This window comes from Piliocolobus tephrosceles, chromosome 1 (genome assembly GCF_002776525.5).
Source record: "Piliocolobus tephrosceles isolate RC106 chromosome 1, ASM277652v3, whole genome shotgun sequence".
Lineage (NCBI taxonomy): Eukaryota > Metazoa > Chordata > Mammalia > Primates > Cercopithecidae > Piliocolobus > Piliocolobus tephrosceles.
Window position 1 is genome coordinate 188811332 of NC_045434.1, and position 21619 is coordinate 188832950.

A 21619-nucleotide genomic window follows, 5' to 3' on the forward strand; every position below is an offset into this window, starting at 1 on the left:
CAAGAACTCATTCAGGCATCGCCACTTCTTCCTTGACAGTTAATTATTTCCTGCCCCTTTCTCCTACAGAACAGTTTTTATATACTTAATAATTACTTATTTAGTAGCTGTCATTCTCATTTTACCTTTCTTCAACATTTGTGGGAACCCCAAGGAGGGAAGACTGACTGTCTCAGAGGATCAGGAAAGGGTTCACAGAGGAGGGTTACAGGAAAATGAATAGGAGTTTGTCCACTAGACAAAAGACAATAAACGCCCCCACAGAATTCCAGAGTGAGTTCCCAGCTTGTATCTATTTCTCTCGTAACTCTTTTCTCACTGCGTAGTATGTTGCTTATGGGTACATGTCTCTCCCCTACCAGCGCGGTCATTAAGAGCAGAAAATGTGCCTTGTTTGCCTTGCGGTGTTCAGCACATTGCCTGGCACATACTGGGCGTCATAAATATATTTTTGTCCCAGAGTATGAAGGTCTGAAAATAACAATACAGTAATTACCTTTCTCCTTGTCTCAGGGTGAATGGGGAAAAATCATATTCTTGTTGTCGCTTATCACTGGTTTCAAGTATGAGCCCAGAGATGCTGAAAATGCTTTATATATTGCTAATTTGAACCAAATTGAAGAAGTTGTTCCCTTGGTAGGCCTTAAGAGGGTATTCTGCAAAATTTGTACTTTGAGTATAAGAATTGTACCAATATGAGCTTTGCTTCCCCTTTAAACAGCGTGCCACAAGAATTATGCCTTTGAAATAAATCCTGTTTGAGTAATGTTTCTCTTGGACTCATAAAATCTTTATGGAAATCTTTTCTCATCTCATAGACTATAAGAAGAAAGAGAGAGCCAGAACCACTGAGCTAGAAGTGAAGAGCGAAGTATTTTCTCATATGTGGGTCACACTTTAATGTAAATAGTTTTTAAATGCAAATCCCATACCAACTACACATTAGCTCAAAAATCCTAGCTCTGTCCAAGTGCTGAATCTCTGAGTTAAGATCTTTTAATCTCTGATTAAAGAGTAGGTGGTATGGAAATGTATCCATTCAGATAGAAAGTTTGAATGTATTAAAAGATCCAGTAACAGCCATACTAGGGATAAGAACACAAATGCTGGCAGAAATAAAAACAGCTTTATGCCCTCCCTCAAAAAGAGAGAGAGAGAGAGAGAGAGAAGCAGTAAGTTGGCAGAGGTGTACTCTCAACCCAGCTATGCAAAGGGGCACTGACTTGGGAGGCACACACTCATTCAACATACATTTTTGGGGTGCCTGGTATATAACAGGTATTATACACAATCACATTAAATTAGATAAATCATCATCTTTGGTCTCCATGAGGTCACAATCAGTGTTTGCTCATCCACTGACTAGCTGTTAACTTTGAGGAATTTACTTAACCTTTCAAGCTTCAGGTTTTTCATTTTAAAAATTTGGATAATAGGATCTTAGTAGATTACTATGCAGAATAAATAAGATAATGTTTACAAAACACTTTGCGTAGAACTTAACATATGATAAACTCTCAATGAGTGTTACATATTAGTATGAGGTGTGATGCACTATGCTAAGTTCTTTGTATTCATGGTCTCATTTGTTCTCTCATTTGCTCTACACCTGTCACCTTGAGTAGGATTTAATTCACCCTTTACACAGACAAGAAGAAGGAGGCTCAGAAGAATGTGGTTTGCTAACTTGCTAAGTTCATACAGTTAGTAGTGGGAACAGCATTCAAAGTCAGTTCTTCCTTCATCTAAAACCAATGCTCATGATTACAGTGCTGGTGGTTGGAGCAGGAATTGGGGACAGATACCAGTGCTTGCTATCAGCCACCCAATATTGTAAGACAAAATCTCCTACCCTCATCAGGACTGGCATTTTTGGGAAGACAAAGTCTAAGGGAATGAGGTAGTCACATGATTCAGGTATTTGTGTGACTTTCAGGTCAGGGACATTTGTAGGTTAATAGATATGGGGCAGATAAATCCCAGCCCTTGGGAGAGTAGGCCCAAAGTCCATCCATCCAGAAACAGTTTCACGAAACTGCTAGCCCATGGGGGAGCTAGAAATGGGACCAGAGATTGAAGCAGACCAACCAGACACGTGAGCCACACTTAGGTGGAGTGGTTAATGATCAAGGCTGCAGGGATTCCAGGGACTAAATCCCTGGCTCCTGGAATCTTAGTGGGAGGTGGTGGGGAGGATAGCAGACTATTTCCAGAATCCACTTGACAAGTGGAAAAGGGGATCATGATGAATTTCCTGCTGGAGACAATTGTCACTGGGACAGGGTAGGTCGACCCTGAATATGTGACCAAGCAAAGGCTGAGCAAAAGCTGGCACCGTAGAAGCCACCAACTCACACACTCCAGTTGGAACCTCCAGCTGAGAGAACTCTTTGATTGTATGGGTCTGCATCCTGTGGCTTAGGGACAGTGGGAGCTCTGAACTAGTGACCACACATTGTTACCTCAGTGAGAAGAATGTGCTTTTGCTTTTCGTTCAAGAGCTTATGATTCAGTCCCATGGATTCACATAAATATTCTCTTTGCTTTACTCCCTGTGGCAAATAGGACTACAAAGCACAACAGCACCCCCTCCCCATCCCCAGGGCCGTCCCATAAATAGTGGGAGTTACCTGAGTTCCCTTGATTAAAATTGGAAAGGTCATATCTCAATAGTATCTTTAGGGCTTGCGTTTCCCATTTGTGACAATCTTGGACTATCCTCAGGACTCCCTAAGGCGTCCTTCCAGTTCTGACCTTCCATGGGTGTCTCTCGGACACAGAGAGTTTGGCCAGGCAGCAAGCAGGTAAACGGATCAATGGGGGCTGTTCATTGAATTGTGCTCCTGGGCCTCTACTGCTACTTTCAGCCTCTGCTGCCACTGTCAGATCAATGGGGGGAGCAGACAGCTGTGCTGTGTCACAATAATGGCTCCTTTGAAGAGACTTTGTTCAGTCCTTCTCCTGTAGGCTAGGGAGGTCAGGGGCAGCTGTGCCCAACACCTGGCAGCTCAAGGGAGGCCCATGTTGGCTTCTAATAAAAGCAGCAGGGGTGTCTGGAATGGACCACATGCAGGTCTCCCATTCACCTGTGAGGCTGTCTGTCCCCATCAGAGGGGAAGTGTGGTTGCTCACATCTCATGTACATCTAGCCCATGTGGTGCTGGCCTCATCATCTACTGAAGCTGAAAGAAAGCATGTTGTGTCCAAAAAACACAAAGCAGGATTTTCAGCTTGTTTGCAGTAATGGCCTCACGGGATGGCTCCTGGCTTAGGAATCAGAGAGTTTGCTGAACAAATACATGGGGCAGAAAGTGCTGAAAAGCAGCTCTCAGATATTACATGGTCTATTCCTCTTCTCTCTGCTTGGTCCCAAATGGTCACTCAAGCCCCTGATTCTGCCTGACCGTCAAATCCAGGAACCCAACTTCCAGTTTCCACATCTCTTAATTCAAACCATCAAGAGAGAGAATCTGACTGGCTCTGCTCATCAGTCAAGTGTCCACTCCTTGTCCAGTCAGCTGCAGCTGGAAAGGGGCGAGCTCAGCTCGTACCAGTATAGCTGCAGGAACCCCTCCCTTCAGCAGCGCAGTCCTGAGAAGAGGGCAGGGGCTTGGCAGCAACCCTCAGTGTATTTTCTGCATTAAATTAACCTCTCTCTTCTCTCTGGTCTCTCTCAGAAAGTAATGGGAAAAAGTACTCTTTTCAATTTGCCCCCTTGAGCTACACAAAATAATACAGACTAAGGGCCTGGCGTTCAGTGAAGAGAACTTGAGAGCAATTTCAGGGTGTCTTCACCACTACAGTATTGTCTATCTGCCTTTCACAGTCTGCAAAAGGGAGCTCTGTAAATACCAGGGATTTTGTGATTATTACGAATCCTCTAAGCAGCTAAATTTCCCAAATTCTCAGAGTTGTAAATGCCTTGGGATTTGGAGATATAATTAAGAACAGATGAGCCTTACGAAGGTTGATGGTGAGGATCTGAGATTGCATCAAGCCACAGAGAGAATTTTGCTGTGAGTTCCAGGCCCTCATCTCCCCCAGTGCGACAAGGGGGACAAGTCCAGTGGGACAAGGACTGGAGGGGGTCATGGCACACAGGACCTCTGTTATCAAAAACACCGGGCCCAGGAATCCTGGCCTCTCATTCTCCCAGAACTTGTGACACAGTCTATAAACCCACTCAACAGGTTAGGGAGAGGCAATGCTGAGTCAGCCCTGGGCTGTGTGCCATAGCCATCCTGAACAGCTTTCTGCCATTACAGGATAGAAGAAGACTGGCCAAGTCTGGCCCATTTCCTCTCAGCAGCCATTTGCCTTCTGCCCACACATCAATCTTGCCAAAAGAGGGCTTGTGCTGCAGCATTGAGTCATTCTTCTATCCTCTTTAGTTTATACTCATTTCTCAGGGTTTTTCTCTGACTCTACTACTTACTGAAAAGTGTAGAAATACTAATAAGGAAATACTATGTTTTATTTGATCTATGGACTGCAGCAATCTGAATCTATATTATCTGTCATGCCAAGAATGTTTTGACCTTCTAAAAGGAAATGAATGCTCTCCGGACCAGAGCCAAGCAAGCAGCTTAGATCCATTCGCAAGCAAAAGTCTGGGGCCTTGAGAGTTCCATGGCATTAAATCACCATCAGAATATGACTAGGGTCTTGAAGCTCATGATCTGGAGCACTGAGAGAGGAGAAGGAGCAATGACCCCACAGCTACTGTGACACATGGTAGAGTGAGGGTGCTGCAGCCAGGATGCCTGAGTTCTGCTACTTGATAGTTGTGTGACCTCCAGCAAGTTGCCTAACCTCTCTGTGTCTCCAATTTCTCACCTGCAAGCCGCAGGTTATAAAGGGTTGCTGTAATAGATGAGTAAATACATGCAAGGGACTTAGAAAAGCGTCTGGCATGCAGTAAATGCTCAGGGTAGCATCTGTGTCCCAAGCGGTACATAAGTGCTTTATGCCATGTCTTCTCATTCTATTCCCATATGACCCTGAGAAACAGCTTTTGGTGTTGCCATTATACATAAGAATAAAGTGAATTTCTCATGTTCAACAAATTGCCCAGGCAATTGTGGCTAGTAGGTGGCAATGACAGATTCCCAAGGCGGACATCTCTGACTACAAACCCTGTGTTTTATCTCTTGACCAGTTCCCCTCATGGTCAGCCTGGCTTCCTATAATTACAAACTCTCCCCTTTAGTTCCCTCTGTTGTCTCTTGATGCTCACTTGACTTTCAGGGACTCTGGGATCTCTGCTACTTCCCAGCTGTGAGACAACTAAGACCAGTTAATCTGTCTTTGCCTCAATTTCTTTATTTCTGTAAACTGGCATAGTAACAGAGCCTGCTGAGAAGGAGAACAGCAGCCCCTGATGGCTGGAAGCTGGCCTGGCACTATCAGTAAGGCCTTCTGCTGCCGAGAGCTGGCCTGGCACCCACACCTAGACCTTGGGGTTCTCCTGTTGACCGTAAACAATTTCATCGAATGTCCATGCCAGACAAGGCCACTCTAGGACCCTGATATATTAAGATAAAAACAAGACCATTTCAGCAGCATGAACTCAGACAAAAACAAGAACATTATTCAAAATGCAAAGATGACCTAACAGCCCCTCTCCCTCCACCTCTTGACTGATGTGAGTGATGGCTGCTTCTTTACCAGTTACAACTCTCATCTTCCTTCATTCCTCCTGCCTTGTAAATAGAATTTATGAAGTACCCAACCAGAGAATTATACCTACCTCCAGACAGTCTCCAATCCAGGGCAGAGCTCTGCTTCCTTGAACCCTCCCCCCAACAACTAACACAAGCCCGAATCCTACAGTGAATTATTTCTTACCTTCTGAGACACTGCACAGCTCCCTGTAGTGTGCTTTCTCCCTCACTGCCACCAGGCAGCAAGCCCAACTTTGTTCAGCTACAGGGAGGTCCATGGTGGTCATTGGCCGGGGGCTGACACTGCCTCTAGAATTATATGTGATGATGCCTGGAGAACACTTAGAAATAGGGCCTAGTCCATAGTAAACACCCAATACATGTCAGTCATGAGCATGACGTTTATTGTAAGAAATGCCCTTCCTCTTTGGACAGAGCTAAGGAGCATACGTTCGCTCTCACTAACCAGCCCCCTTCTTTTCTAAAGTCCATGCATTCCCCCCCACCCCCTTATGTTTGCCCTGGGCACTGAAGCATTCTCTTTTTGCATTTCACAGATCTTTACACTGCAGACCTCAAACCTAGAAAAATCTGTTTTGCCCATGACGTTGGAGGCTGTTGTCTGCCCTGTCTTTGGGATCCCAATGAAGGACATCCTCTCTGGGTATTTCGACAGCATAGATGGGTGGGAGGCGGGGCTAGATGAGCAGTGGACTGATGATCAGGCCTTGGCGGCCCTTTCCCACTTCCTGGCAGAGTAGATACTTTGCACATGGAAGTTCCCTTACCCACTTGCCAGGGCTGTGCAGGCCAGAGGAGCCTGGCCAGATTCTTTATCGCAAATGTACTCGCAGCTGCATCAGCGAGGGACAGCCCCAGGGACCACAGAGTTCTTCCATGCCCACTGCTGCTAATTGGAGATAATACATTAAAAATACAGAGCCACATCTGTTCATTATAACATGGGTATCGAGGAATTTACATGGTTTACAATGACAGGGTGTGGGGAGAAGAAAATGCTGATTCTATCTGGGAGCCAGAGGCACAGCTGTGGGCAAAGAGCTGGAGATGTGGTTTCTGGTGCCCATCAAACTCTCTGGGTGCTAACCAAGCCCTCCCTTTGAGACACCCAGGGATAGATCCAGGTATTTATCTGGAAATACCAAACTACGTAGCATAACCAGTCAAGCACAAAGTGGATATCCAGATGCCCAGGAGGCCTTCTGGCCCAACTCTGGTATTTGCAAAGAGTTTCTGATAGAAGGGAGACACAGGACAGAAGAAACAGCATGCTTCTCATAATTCAGTTGTTCATTTTCAATCAAGCATGAACTGAGCACCTAACCTGCTCTTCAAGTTGTCTGTAAAATGGGGTGTTTAAAGTACTGCTCTCCCTGAATGTTTTTCTTGAGTAAAATAATTGCATTAAATGACTTCAAACAGTACCCAAATCATCTAACACAAGCCCAAATCCTGCATTGAATTATTTCTTACCAGATATGATGTAGGCACTCAATAAAAGTGTGCTATTATCATTCTACTCCATGTGAAGCATTGTGTTAGATTTTAGAGCACTGGGATAAATAAGGCAAGATCCCTTCCCTTCTCTACCAGTTGGGGGGACAGTTGCTATAATGTGTTGTGCATTGGGATAGCATTGTATGGACTTACATAAGCTATTACGGGAACACAAAAGGGAGTTGGAGCATCAAAGACAGCTTCCTAGAGGAAGGAATACCTGACCTAAGTCCTGTAGAACAGGTTGAAGTCCACCAGACCTAAAAGGTAGGAGAGATGATCCCAGCCATGAGAAGTATGTGCAAAGGCCCTGGGGAGAGGAAGAGAGTGTAGTGTTTCTGGGGAAAATGCAGTGTAGCAGGACCTTAGGGCAGGTGCATTAGGTGCCTGTTGCTGTGTCACATATTACTCCAAAGCTTAGTGGCTTGAAACATTTATTAGCTCATATTTTCTGTGTGTTAGGAATTTAAGTGTGGCTTAATTGGGTTCTCTGGCTTAGGATTTCTCATAAGGCTTCAATCAAGGTGTCCAATAGGGTGGCAGTCAGCTCAAAGCTCAACTGGAGGGGAGGACAAGCTTCCAAGTTTCTTCACATAGTTGTTTGCTGGATTCCTCCATGCTATTGTCCAGAGACAGCCCTCAGTTCCTCTCCAAAGGGAAGCTTTCAACACAGCTGCTTCATCAGAGCAAACCAGAGAGTAGAGCCAGAGAGAGAGGATAAGACAGAAGTGACAGTCTTTTATAACCTGATATGAGAAGTGACATTTCATCACTTTTTCTGTATTCTATTCTTTAGAGGCAAATCACTAGGTCCAGCCCACACACAAAGGAAGGGGATTGCACCAAGGACATGAATACCAGAAGAGAAAGAACACTTAGAGTCATTTCTGAAGCTGCCTATCACAGTCTACCCTCTGGCTCTCCAATGATTCCTGTCCCTTCCACATGCAAAATACATGTCCCTTCCACACACAAAATATAATCATTCCTTCTCAAGGTCTCTAAACATCTCCTCCCATGAGAGCACCAACTGAAAGTCCAGGATCTCATCATCTAAAGCAGGTGCAGGTGTGGATGAGGCTCTTGGGTATAATTCCTTAAGTACAAGTTCTAGAATACTGTTATTACAGATTTGGTGATTTGAAAAGCTAACGAGATAAATTATCTGCCCCTTATATGCCCAACATACAATGGCAGGTTAGGCATAGAGCAATGGCTATAAACACTGCTACTCAAAGGGAAGAAAATGTGAGGTACGAAGGCATCACTGGTCCATAACAATTTTGAAATCCAGCCAGGAAAAGACTGGAAGTTTCTTGGTTAGGTTTCAAAGCCTGGAGATAATTCTCCATGACTCTTAGCTCCACCTTCTAAGCTCTTAGTTCTTCCTTCTGAGTAATCCTTCCTTTTTCATGAACAGAAACCTGTGTTTAAAGCCGACTTGTTTTCTCAGTCTGTTTCCTGCTGCGAATTTTAGGGGTCCAATGGTCTCATTTTATTTTGTTATGTCTCTGTTCGTTTCTGTCCCAGCTGTGTTTCTTCTTATAGGTTTTCTCAAAAACTTTTTGGTTCTTCTATAAATTGCACTGAGATTCCCTCTATTACACAAAAGCCAAACCCACAAATTTATTTGAGGACTAAACACTTTTCAACCTGAACCTCTTGAAAAGATGGCCAAGGGACAGCTGTTTCGCTTCCTAGAGTCCCTATTATTTGATCTGGAGGATCTGTGAGGCCTACCCTAATCTCTTTAAAGGGCCTTTGTATGACTGAATAATACCATGATCTTTTGATCTTTCTGAGGTCTTAACCAAAGGCTCCACAGCCACACCCTCAGCTTTATCTCAGACCACCTTTTCTTGACAGTGCTGCTCAAAAGCCATTTCTTAATTTTAGTACGTTTTGCTGACTTGGGAGACTGAGAATTTTCAAAACTATCAGGTCCTGGCTCACTTTAACTTTTTCTTCTCTCTCTTCTCACATAAGCGGTAAGAAGAAATGATTTTCAACACTTTGCCTGGACATCTTCATAGCTAAATCACTAGGTTTATTAGGTACATATTTTGCTTTCCATGTAACTGCAGACAATAGTGGCACTAAGCTTTCTACCACTACCTAACAAGGATGTCTCTCCTCCATAATACAGTTTGCATGGGTCCCCCAAATGTCATGTGCTGGAAAATTAATCCCCAATGTGGTAGTGTTGAAAAGTGGGGACTTAAAGAGGTGATTGGATCGTGAGACCCCTGTCTTCATGAATGGGTTAATCCATTCATGGATTTATGGGTTATCACAGGAGTGGAACTGGTGGCTTTATAAGAACAGGAAGAGGTCAGGCATGGTGGCTCATGCCGTAATCCCAGCAATTTGGGAGGCCAAGGTGGGTGGATCACTTGAGGTTGGGAGTTCGAGCCCATCCTGGCCAACATGGTGAAACCCCATCTCTATGAAAAATACAAAAATTAGCCAGGTGTGGTGGCACATGCCTGTAGTCTCAGCTACTTGTGAGGCTGAGGCAGGAGAATCACTTGAACCCAGGAGGTGAAGGCTGTAGTGAGCTGAGATCATGCTTCTATACTCCAGCCTGGGCAACAGAGCGAGACTCCATCTCAAAAACAAAAAAAAAGGAAGAAGAGAGACCTGAGCAGGCACATCAACATGCGCAGGCTTCTCTGTAGGCAGTCCTCACCAATAAGAAGGCTCTCACCAGATGCAGCCCTTTGACCTTGGACTCCTCAGCCTCTGTAACTGGTAACTGTCAGAAATAAATTTCTTTTCTTTACAAATTACCCAGCTTCAGATATTCTGTTACAGACAATAGAAAATGGACAAAGACATTCCAGTTTCCAATAATCTGTTCATCACTTCTTTTAAGCCTCCACCAGCTGTATCCTCAAAGTCCAGATTTCTATAGTGTCTTCAGTTGTCTTTGAGGCAATTGAAGATTTCTCTAACAAGCTCCTCAGAATACTCCTCACCTCTGCCCACTGCCTGGTTCCAAAGCTATCTCACATTTTTAGGTATATGTCACGACACTATCCTTCTCTTGATGCCAAAATCTGTACTCATCATTTCAGTTTGTAACAAATTATCGGAAGTCTTAGTGCCATGAAACACCTATTAGTTTCTGTGGGTCAAGAATCAGGTATTGTTTAGCTGAGTCTGTGACAAGGCTACAGATAAGGTGTCCACTGGTGCTGCAGGCATCTCAAAATTCAGCAGAGGAGTGGTCCACTTGCAGGCTTACTCATGGTTATCGGCAGGGTTCAGTTCCTTGCAGGCTGTTTGACTGAGGGCCTGAGTTCCTTACTGGGTGTTGGCCAGAAGCCACCCTCCGTTCCTTGCCACATGAGCCTCTCCATAGGGCAGCTTTCAGCATGTCAGTTTGCTTCAAGTGAGACAGAAGAGCCAGAGACAACAGTCACAGCCTTTCACAGCCTAACATCAGAAGTGAAATCCTATCACTTTGGCCACCAGGTCTAGCCCACACTCAAAGGGAGGGGATTACACAGAGTATGAATTTCAGGAGTTGGGGATCACTGGGAGCCATTTCAGAAACTGCCTTCCACAGTGAGTATCAGGGACAGCACAACTAGCAAGGCCCCACTGGCCTGATTATGCCATGTCAGACTGCCGTAAGTGATGGACAACCTCTGAAATATTTCACTGTTGAAGAGGAGAAATAGAAATGTCACCCAGCAGCCAGAGCAGAGAAAGCATTAGAAATGGAGCACTGGGGGCTGGGCGTGGTGGCTCAAGCCTGTAATCCCAGCACTTTGGGAGGCCGAGACGGGCGGATCACGAGGTCAGGAGATCGAGACCATCCTGGCTAACAAGGTGAAACCCCGTCTCTACTAAAAAAATACAAAAAACTAGCCGGGAGAGGTGGCAGGCGTCTGTAGCCCCAGCTACTCGGGAGGCTGAGGCAGGAGAATGGCGTAAACCCGGGAGGCGGAACTTGCAGTGAGCCGAGATCCGGCCACTGCACTCCAGCCTGGGTGACAGAGCGAGACTCCGTCTCAAAAAAAAAAAAAAAAAGAAAAAAAGAAAAAAAAGAAATGGAGCATTGGGTAGGGAGAGCTGTTGCAACGCAATTACTTCAAGGGATGGCCCATAACGAAATGTTCATTGTGTCATTGGTAATCCAACCCAGAGACCAAGGCCAGCCTGAAGGGTCGTATCCCCTTTGGACCTTTGGCCAAACTGTTTCTCCTGCTTGAAACTATCTTTTTGTGTGTTGCTCTTGCCTTTTGAACCCATCCTTTAGAGACTGGGCAGGCACCCCCATTCCTAGGGCACTCCTTAGCATCAGACACCACTTATGATGATGTCCCAGGCATTTCATTCAGTCCCTAGCACACCTGTGGGGCAGATACTGTTTGATGGAAATGTGACAAGTGGTCACATGATAGGACAAAGGGGCATCAATGCCTTTGTGACCACATCCTGGTGACCTCACCCCATCCACAGACCTGATTTCCTATCTTAAAGGCCCAGGAACTGGACATTTTTTGCCCCCAAATAATTGACGTTTTAGTGGAGGCTGAAACCAAGATTCCTATGCTGCTGTGTGGCCCAGATGCCAGTTGATTGTTTTGCAACTGATATCAACTTCTCTGTTGGAATTTGAGGGAAACCCAATAAATAAATATACTTATTCCCCCCTCAAGTGCAGAATCAATTGACAGATGCAAGAGAAAAGCAGATGAGAATCAGCATGTCACCTTTATTACTGATGAACTGATTGGAGAGCTGTCTGAATATGCTCTGCAGCTAGGCAGATGAGGAGAGAGAGACAGGGAGAGTGGGGAGGGCTAACTGAGCATGGTCTGCTCCTCCTCCCAAACCCACCAGATGAGCCATGCCTCTTACGCAGAGTGAATGAGAATTTGTCTGTAGTCCTGGGTCCAGGAGCATCAGTATCACCTGGGAACTTTCAGAAATGCAAATTATAGATCCAACTCCCAGAAATGCTAAATCAAACTCTGGGGGTGAGGCCCAGCACTCTGTGTTTTAATAAGCCCTGCAGATGATTCTAACACCAGCTTAAAGCTGAGAACCACTGGCCTGTTGGGAATTGTTCCCCACAAGGCCCAGGAAGAAGTATTCCCCTGGAATATTTTGCCACCCATGCCCACCCATTTCCTCCACTTCCTAAGAAAACATATCTCAGAGAGAGGATTCACAGTTCCCACATTTGGTTTTTAGCTTCCAGCTACTCCAAGGAATACCAAGTGGAGGCTTCTCATTATCTCCCTTCTTTCCTAAGGAAAAAAATGCCATGGATTTGGTGTCTTCTTTCTTGCAGTCCTATAGAGGGGCAAGGGGTTAATCCCTTTGTTGGCACTTGATAGTCTCTGAAGACTCTAGAATGATCAGCAACACAAAGTCAAAGATGGAAGCATGTGGCTCTCCACTACTGAAGTCTCTCTGTGGCTCTCAGTTACACTTAGATTTCCACATAAACCCCTTGCCAAGGCCTTCACCCTTCCAACCATGTCTTGCCCATTTGTTCACACCTCCAGTCGCTCTGGCCTCCGTCTGTCCCTCTAATATGCCAAGCTCCCTTCTGCAAGGACCTTTGCACTTGCTTCCCTGTTGCTTGGAGGACTCTTCTCGCACACGTTGGCTTGTATGGCTCCTTCTTGCCCTTTAAATCCAAAACCAAATGCCAGCTCCACAGAAAACTTCTGACCACCCATTTCAAGTGCCCTCTACCCTATGCATCATCATCTATCTCATTACCCACGTTTGTTTTCTAGTGAGTACTTGACACTATCAAAAACTGATCCGATATATTTATTTGTGTTGTTTGTTTGTTAAGATGGAGTCTCACTCTGTTGTCCAGGCCAGAGTGCAATCGTACGATCTTGGCTCACTGCAACCTCTGCCCCCTGGGTTCAAGCAATTCTCCTGCCTTAGCCTCCTGAGTAGCTGAGATTACAGGCACCTGCCACCAGACCTGGCTAATTATTATATTTTTAGTAGACATGGGGTTTCACCACGTTGATCAGGCTGGTCTCAAACTCCTGACCTCATGATCCACCCACCTCGGCCTCCCAAAGTGCTGGGATTATAGGTGTGAGCCACCGTGCCTGGCCTATTTGTTGTTTTTTTAATTCTCTGTCTCTCCTCACCAGAATGTGAGACATGAGGGACCTTGTTGTATTCCCAGCACCAGAATAGTTGCTGTTATATTGCAGGCATAAGATTTACGTAAATATCTGTTGAATTAATGAGTAAGTAAATTAATGACTACATGAACACAGGAAAAGGGTTGAGGAGAGAAGGATCAGAGTTGAGTGATTCAGTCATCGAGATGGTGATGGGCCTGCCTTCCTCTTCTTAAGGACAGGAGCACCTGAGGCCAGTTGAGTGGGCCTGGAATGCTGGCATCACACCAGAGTGTCTGCCTACTTTTTCTCTTACCCGTTATCTTAGGTCCAGGCTCCCCCAACTTCTCCTCCTCCTTCCCTCCCTCTCTTTCCACTGTCATTACATTACAGTCATTAGAAACCAGCAGATTCAGACCCTCCTGTTGTCTTTTTCATAAAGGACTGTTAATGGAGTTAGTTTTCAGCAGGGGAACTGCAAACTGTTGTCAACTCTGACTTGGCCACCCACATTCACATAATTAATCACACAGGAAATCAGAAAGGGGTGGCATGAGGGCTGGGGCCTAGCTGTGTGGGGGCCCTCTTCCCAGAGAGGAGTGTGGTACATCACACAGCTGCTGCCCACCAAGAGCCCACATTTCAGGTTGGAAACAAGACAACCCAACTGGAACCACTACAGGGTAATACAAGTCAGGATCTAATTAGCACTGGAGGGTAGGAGGTGGCCCTCCACCTTCAAGATATTGGTAACAAAGGAAAGGAAATTAAATGGAGAAGGTAGAGGCTGGAGATAGAAACAAGATTAAAGACAGACTCTTCTAGAATTATAAGGAAGAGGGCATTTATTGAGTAATGTATTCTCTATTGCTGTGTAACAAATTACCACAGACTTAGTGGCTTAAAACAAAATACACTCATATGGTTTAAACATTTATAGTTTTAAACTTACATTTGTACAGTTTCTGTGGGGTCAGGAGTTCAGTAACAGCTTAGCTGGGTGCATTGCTTGAGACCTTGGTCAGCCAAGGCCAAGTTCTCCTCTGGTGGCTTGACTGGGGAAGGATTCACCTCCCCAGTTGTGTGGCTGCTGCAGTATTAAGTAGCTTGTGGTTGCTGGACTGAGAACTTCTGTTTCTCACTGGCTGATGGTCTGAGGCCACCCTCAGCTTCTAGACATTTCCCACAGTTCCTTGTCATTCCTTGCCACATGGGCTTCTCAAACTTGACCACTTATTTCATCAAGCAGCAAGGAGAATCCCTAAAGCAGTGGCTAGCAATATGTAGTATTATCATTACATAGTCACAGAAGTGACATTCCATCTCCTTTGCCACATTCTATTGGTTAGAAGAAAGTCACATGTCCAGCCCACACTTAATAGGAGGGGATTATACAAGGGTGTGAACACCAGGAAAGGGGGAAAGGATTATGGAACAGCCACCCTAGAGTATATCCGCTACATTACCTATTAGGTTTAGGACTGTGACAAATACTTTTACATGTATTACCTCAGTTAATTGCTAAAACAGCCTGTAAAGCAGGCATTATCCTCCTTGCACAGATAAGAACATGAGGCTCAGAGGAATGAGAACTTGCCCTAAGTCCTGCCAACATTAAGAGGGGGACCACCATATCATAGCATCAAGTGAACTTGTATGAGTGTACAGGCTGGAGGGCCAGCACCCTTACAGTCAGGAGCAAGGGCCCCAGGGAGGCAGGGAGGGGGCACCAAGAGCAGGAGGGGGTTAGCTCTCCATGAGGGGTGAGACCAAGAGGAAAGGATGGGTATGGATTACATTTCCAGAATGAAGGAAGCTGAGAGCACTTATATCTGAGGATCTCTATTTTCTCAATGAAGCAGAAAATGAGGGCGTCTCCTGAGAGGGTGGAGGTTGGGCTGGAAGGGAAGCAGAGCCAAGCTGGAATAGCAGCTGTGGGGAATGGGGAACGGGAATTTTGCCAGCATGCCTACAAAGTTGTCAAGTGGAATAAGGCTGCTTCCTTCATGAAGACTGCAGCATAGGCTTGGTGGGTGGTCCCCAGTCCCTCCCCTATTACTTTCCATATTCACTTTCATCATCTTGCTTTGCAGTGCTGCAATTTACACCCAAGTCCATCTCTCTTGTCAGAAGGAAAGTTTTTATAGGGTGGGAACTTAACAGTAGTGCATAATGTGCCTCTCCATACCCAGCACAGGGCCTGGCACATGAAAATCCTCCGCAAATGATCTGTTTGCTTCCAGACCCTGAATTTCTAAATCACTGTATTACCTCTCATCCCCTAAAGGCTCATGCAGTTCTAAAAGACTGCTCAAAAATATGTATTTTTACTTTTCAGCACAGTAGAGTAGAAAGTGTAGGTCCCTCTATCATGGAATAGGGGTCCTTAGAGGTGGAGTTAGGGAGGTCTGTTGCATGTATAAACTGGTGACAAAAAAAAGCAGCTTTGCATTTTGGCCCAGTATTTTGGATGTCAAGAAGCCAGAAGAACCATTTCAAAATGTTCCATTTCAGTCTTTATTGATTGGTATGGAATGTTGCCCACAGTATATTCTTGCCTGAAAAATCTAGTTACTGGACAGACACTTACAGCACAATCCCATTTGTGTCAAATTATAGTCAAGTAGAAAAAAAAACCTAAGTCAAACCATCTCAGGGAAAAAATGCAATGTGTCGTTCATCTTCAATGAAAAGTTTCGGAGACTATTCAGATGCCACAGGAATTCTACCATCTCGGCCTCCTTCTTGGGCCCTATGAGATGGCAAATGGCTGTCCACATTACCTGGACTGCAGTGTCCCCCAGGACTCCTTACAGAGGCCCAGAGATCCACCCTGATAGGACCAACTTGGGTCACATGCCCACCACTGAGCCAATGACTGTGGCCAAGGCAATCCTGCCCTCTGATCAGCCTTGGTCACAAAAGGGAGTCAGGGTATTGTGAACAAGAGGAAGAGGAGTGGATGCCACATATTATACCTCTATCCACTGAAAAACAACTGCTCTGGTCCCCAGTCCCCTGCTTTTTTTTGCCTTTTTTTTTTTTTTTTTTTTTTTTGTAAAATCTGCCCCTTGCCTCCTCCTGATTAAGGAATACCCCTGGGGCTCACCCTGGCCCCACTGAGCATATCTAAGTGTTGCTGGAAATCCTGGGTCCCCTCAGGCCTATCTCAACTCAGATATCATATGTTTCTCCTGGGGCCTGAAGTGGGAGCTTCAACTCTAGGCCTTCTAGCCCTGGCAGTCTTCCCAGTCCTGCCACTTCTTAGCAGAGTCAGACCTCATGTTCCTGAACCTGACACTGAGTAGGGTCCTCTAACCTGGATTGCTACTCAGAACCAGGGTGCTTCTACCTCTGTGACCGCTGCTACTTTACACCTGGAGACTCCCACCCAGTGGTCCAAGTCACACCTTTTGTTTACTGCTGACACTTCTCTCAAAGCTAGACCTTCCCTCCCTTTCCCTCCCCTCCCTTCCCCTCCTTTCTCTTCCCTGCCCCTCCTCTCCCCTCCCTCTCCTTCCCCTCCTCCCCCTCCTATCCCTTCTCTACCCATCCTCTCCCTTCTCTCCCTCCATCCCACTCCTTCCCCCTCCCTTCCCCTCCCTTCCCTTCCCCTCCCTTCCCTTCTCCTCCCTTCCCCTCCTCTCCCTTCCCCTCCTCTCCCTTCCCCTCTTCAAGATCAGTTTCCCTGCCCCAATCTCTCTCTACCAAGCCACTCCCTCCTCCACAAAGCATCAGTCACAGCTACTCTAATGCCACGCATGAGACCAGGAACAGGAAATATGATTGAATGGCATTTTATTTTTTCAAACTGGATCCATCAGCTCTGCCTGACTCCTTTCCCTCTGCACCGGTTTCCAGCTGACATGCGGTACTTCTTCCTGGCATTACATTGTTTACATTGTTTACGGTAGAGTTCAAGTTCCTCGAAGTACTTAGCTCTCAGGAGAGCCGCTCTCTGCTCATAAGGGTGCTTCTCCAGGTCTGTCGTTGCTGACCACATCTTCCCTGTGGCCTTGGCCACCTGCACTACCGACCAGCTCGGGTTCTCCCTCTTCAGCTGAGCATAGTGGTCTTGGCAGAAGAGTAGGAAGGATGATGGAGGCCGTCTGGGTGCCTGGGGATCCCGCTTTCTCCGTTTCTTCCTCTTGCCAACGTAATTCATCATTTCTTCCTGGTATCGGGCTTTGTCGAGTTTGGCCAGGGCTTCATATTTGGCCTTTTCATGCTTTGAGATGGATCTCCATTTTTCCGAACACTTTCTAGAGAACTCTTTAAAGCCAACGTAGGTATTTGGCTGCTGCTCCTTGAATTTGTTTCTGTAATTCAGCAAAAAGTGGATGTAAGAAGAGACATTTGCCTTAGGCTTTAGCTGGATTTCTTTTCCCATGTTCATAAGTTCATCTTTTTTCTGGATTCAGTAACTTGAACAGGAGAGACTGTTGTCCCCACACTCCAGGAGCAATTTAGAAGGTGCTCTGCTTGTGGTGAGTTTTTCTGTCTGCAAGAGCTGCAGTCAGGGCTCAGCCTTTTCAGTGGTGATGGCATTGTTGAGTCAGAGGAGGGAAACTGTGACATCATCCACAAGCCAGCCAATCCCAGCCAACGCCTGTGGGCATTTGTGTACGGATGTTCTTATTGGTTGGTTACTTGAGGGTCAATGGTTGCCTCTCATGAAAGATGATGGTTCATTCATAGAAGGCTATGAGGCAGCTATGTCCCCCAGAAATAATTTTCCTTGGCTTTCTGGAGGCAGTGGGTTTTGCTGCACTTTGGGGGCTTAAAATCCCTAGGCTGTAGTGACAGGCCATGGGGTCTGCTTTCCTCACTATATGATTGTCAGGATGCTGCATCATCCCTTCCAAAGACAGGCTGAGAATAATGAACATAGGGAGGTGGATAGCTCCAGGGCTGTCATGAAAAAATGTAAAGTCTTTCTGTTTGCCTTGAACAGTGGCAGCTCATGCCATACAAAGGGTTTAGTAGTAACTCTAAAAGTAATCAGGTATGACAGCTGTGACTTGGTTCCTGTCAGGACAAAGTTGTCTAATTTAAAACCTGAGCGCTTGGGCTGTGAGTTTGAACTCTTCGTTTCTCTGAAGAAATGTGAGGGGAAAGAGGGAGGAGAACCTTGAGATTTTATTAATTAAAACTTGAGTCCATGAAAATAAGATGGAATTTGTAGCACATCCAGAAGCCTCCCCACTCTTGTGTGAGGGGTCCCCATTTCTTAGGTTTAGAACACAAAGCTGTAACAGCTACGCTCAAACTGGCTGGCTTCTGGCTTTTGGTCAAAGTAGTTGTGGATATTCCACTAGTCTTTCCATTGGAGGGAAGAGAAAAGATGAAAAAGTGTCATTTTTTGGGCCTTTGGACACTGCTAGGTACTTGCCTGTGTGGCGTTGGGTTTAATGTAACTTAATGGTTGATGATAGCCCCAAATCTACAGGACTAGAAAACCGGGTTTCATTAACATGAAAAGTAACGTGTTCAAGGTTGAACAGCCACTCACGGGTGGGAGTGTGGATTTTGACTGCTGATTGCTTGACCTAAGCCTATACTTCATCCTGCCTGCACAGAGCTGCTGCCGGGGCACTGAGGGTCCAGATGTGTGGTCTCAGCAGCTGAGCCGGACAAGGAAACTTGCCTAAGACGACCATATTTTGAATTTTTCCAGATTCATTCTCAGGGTTCCAAGACTTCAACGTTCATCTTCTGTAAAACAAAGGTAGAAACTAATAAGAGTCTCCAATCCTGAATCCTTGCCCCAGCTCTGCTGCAAGGTGGTGGCCCAAGCCAACCCCTTCCCCTGTGTGAGCTTATGATCTTTCATAAATTGAGCATTATGGACTGGCCAGGAAAGCCCCTCCAGGGGACAAGCTGTAGTTGTGTGGCAGGTTTTGGGGGCCTATAAAATATCAAGTGCCAATCAAGGAAGTCTGGACTAGCAGGGGATCTGGCAAAAGAACAGATTACTTTGGGGACACTTCTCAGCCTAGGTAGCCTTTTTTCCCCTGGCTCTTTCTCCCAAGGGGCCGGAGGTTGACTTACACATTTGCTGGACATGAGCAGGACTGCATAGAAGAATGGGACACAGCTCCTTTCTGAGATCAAAAGATGGGACATGAGGAAGAACTTTAATGAAAATCCACATATTAATCAGACTCTGCTCAGGCTCAGACACACACACACACACACACAGTAGCTTATCTGTGTCTCTGTTCATAACCTTCCATCCCTCTCATAATGATAAGATCCAGGAAGATTAACCCACAATAGCTATCGGGAAGCTAACAGATTTAAGAAGAAAAAGCAGTAAAAGGGAAAAGCTATGTCAATCTCCCCTAAAGTCCTTGTTTAGGGGAACTTAGGAAAGGTAAATAAATCTGACTTCCTAAATCAATGCTGTGTGCTGGGTATCTGAGATTTGCCATTCCAGATCCCCTTTCCAGCCTTCTCCAACCTTCTCTTTTCAGCCTTCTCTCGCCTGGGAAGCTGGTCTGTATGAGCCACATCAATGGATCCCATACCCTCTGGTTTCCATCTCACTTTGGTCAATGAGGTCCCCCATAGGAGATCAGAGATGGAGGAAAATTAGGTCAAGGCATTTATTCTCCTGGATCCCCACCCCAGGGTCACCTGTAGCTGGTTCTGTGTCCCTGGACTAAAGGTCACTGGTCCTCATAAGATGTTCTCTCTAAGTGACTCTCTCCTTCCAGTACAGGCATTGCCCCCTCTCTTTATCTCCTTATGCCTAGGGTGGTAAAAGCTCAACTTTTATGAGCCTCTGAGGTCTCTGCTACTTGCCCACACTCTGCCCTCACCAATTATTTTAATTTTGAGTGGCCATCTGTTTCCTGCTGGGACCCTAACCAAAGTACCATGTTTTTAGCTTTTCACCATGTAGGCATCAGTTTAATAGAGAAGAGTAATGAGCTTCTGGAGATCCAAGTGCCCGGCAGTCACAGGGCCTGGAGTGGTCTGCAAAGCAAGCATGCCTGCAAGGACAGTGGCATGACCAGACCACATGCCCAGGAAGAAGTGTCCAATATTCCCTAGATTATGAGATGACCTCCAGGCAGGAGCATTGGTCTAGAGGGCCAGATAGTAAATATGATGGGCTTGGTGAACCACAGGGTTTCTGTTGCAAGTACCCAGCTCTGCCACTATACCCCGAAAGTAACCATAGAAAATACCTAAACCAATGAGTGTGGCTGTGTTCCAATAAAACCTTATTTTAAAAAAATAAGCTGCAAGCTGGGGGTCATAAATCTGCCAACTCGTCGTCCACAGATGTGAGTTCAGTATTTTCAAACATCTTGATTGCAGTCTGCAGTAAGAAATACATTGTACATCATGACTCATTTACATACATACATACTTAATATTTATATAATACTTAATATGAGCCAGCCTCTCTTCTAAGCACTTTATGTGTATCATTCTATTCAATCCTCATAACAAGCCTATGGGAGGGCTATTTTTATCTCCATCCAAGGATAAAGGTAGCAAAGCACAGAGAAGATATAGAGATAAAAATGTTCTACTTGTATGACGTACTCTTATTTTCTACTATGTTCTAGTCACTTCTACTTTATGTTGTTATTTAAAATGCCACCCACAGACTGACCTCATGACCCACTGATGGGTCACACTCCAAGGATGGATTTGAAAAACACCATCCAGACAAGCTGAGAGGCAGCTTCCACCTTGGAGACTGTGAGATCCTCTTTACTTGGTGACAGTAACATGAAGTGGAAAGAACATGGCCTTTGAAGCCAGACAGATATAAGTTCAAATTCTAGCTTTACCATTTATAGCTGAGTAACTTTGTGCAAGTCTAGCTCATTACAACCATATCTCTGAGAAGTAGTGAGATGATAATAAAGCCATGAGGATGAAACAAATTGAAATGATAGAAATAAAAACAGCTGGCACTCCCCATCTCCTACAGTGTGGGCTGGACTTAGCCACCCACTCCTAATGAATAGAACATGGAAAAAGACAAACAGTAACTTTACAGTGGGGAAATCTGGCAGACATCACTTTAACCAAGTGATCAAAGTAAGCATCATCAGTAACGGGTCATGTTGAGATCACAGAACCCCCTTCTGTGATGCCATAATAAGAGCATCTCACCCCCATGATATTCTTCCCAAAAATCCATAGCCAAGGTCTGTGAAAAACCATTAGAGAAACTGAAATAAAGAACATTCTACCAAACACCTGATCAGTACCCTTCAATAATGTCAAGATCTTAAAAAAACCAAGGCAAGACTAAGAAACTAATGCAAATTGGAAGAAACCAAGAAGACAGGACAAGTG

General features: G+C 45.4%; 2 protein-coding genes across 2 annotated transcripts in view; one reads left to right on the top strand and one right to left on the bottom strand.

Moving 5' to 3' along the window:
* CSMD2 (CUB and Sushi multiple domains 2) overlaps positions 1–21619 on the top strand; it is a 655333-nt gene that overhangs the window by 301936 nt on the left and 331778 nt on the right. The gene's annotated exons all lie outside the window — the stretch shown is intronic.
* On the bottom strand, positions 17081–21342 carry HMGB4 (high mobility group box 4). Its single transcript, XM_023232270.1, has 2 exons — positions 20925–21342; positions 17081–19009 (listed from the first exon to the last, which is right to left on the bottom strand). The coding sequence occupies exon 2, from the start codon at positions 17688–17690 to the stop codon at positions 17115–17117; it is 576 nt and encodes a 191-aa protein (XP_023088038.1). The 5' UTR covers positions 17691–19009; positions 20925–21342; the 3' UTR covers positions 17081–17114.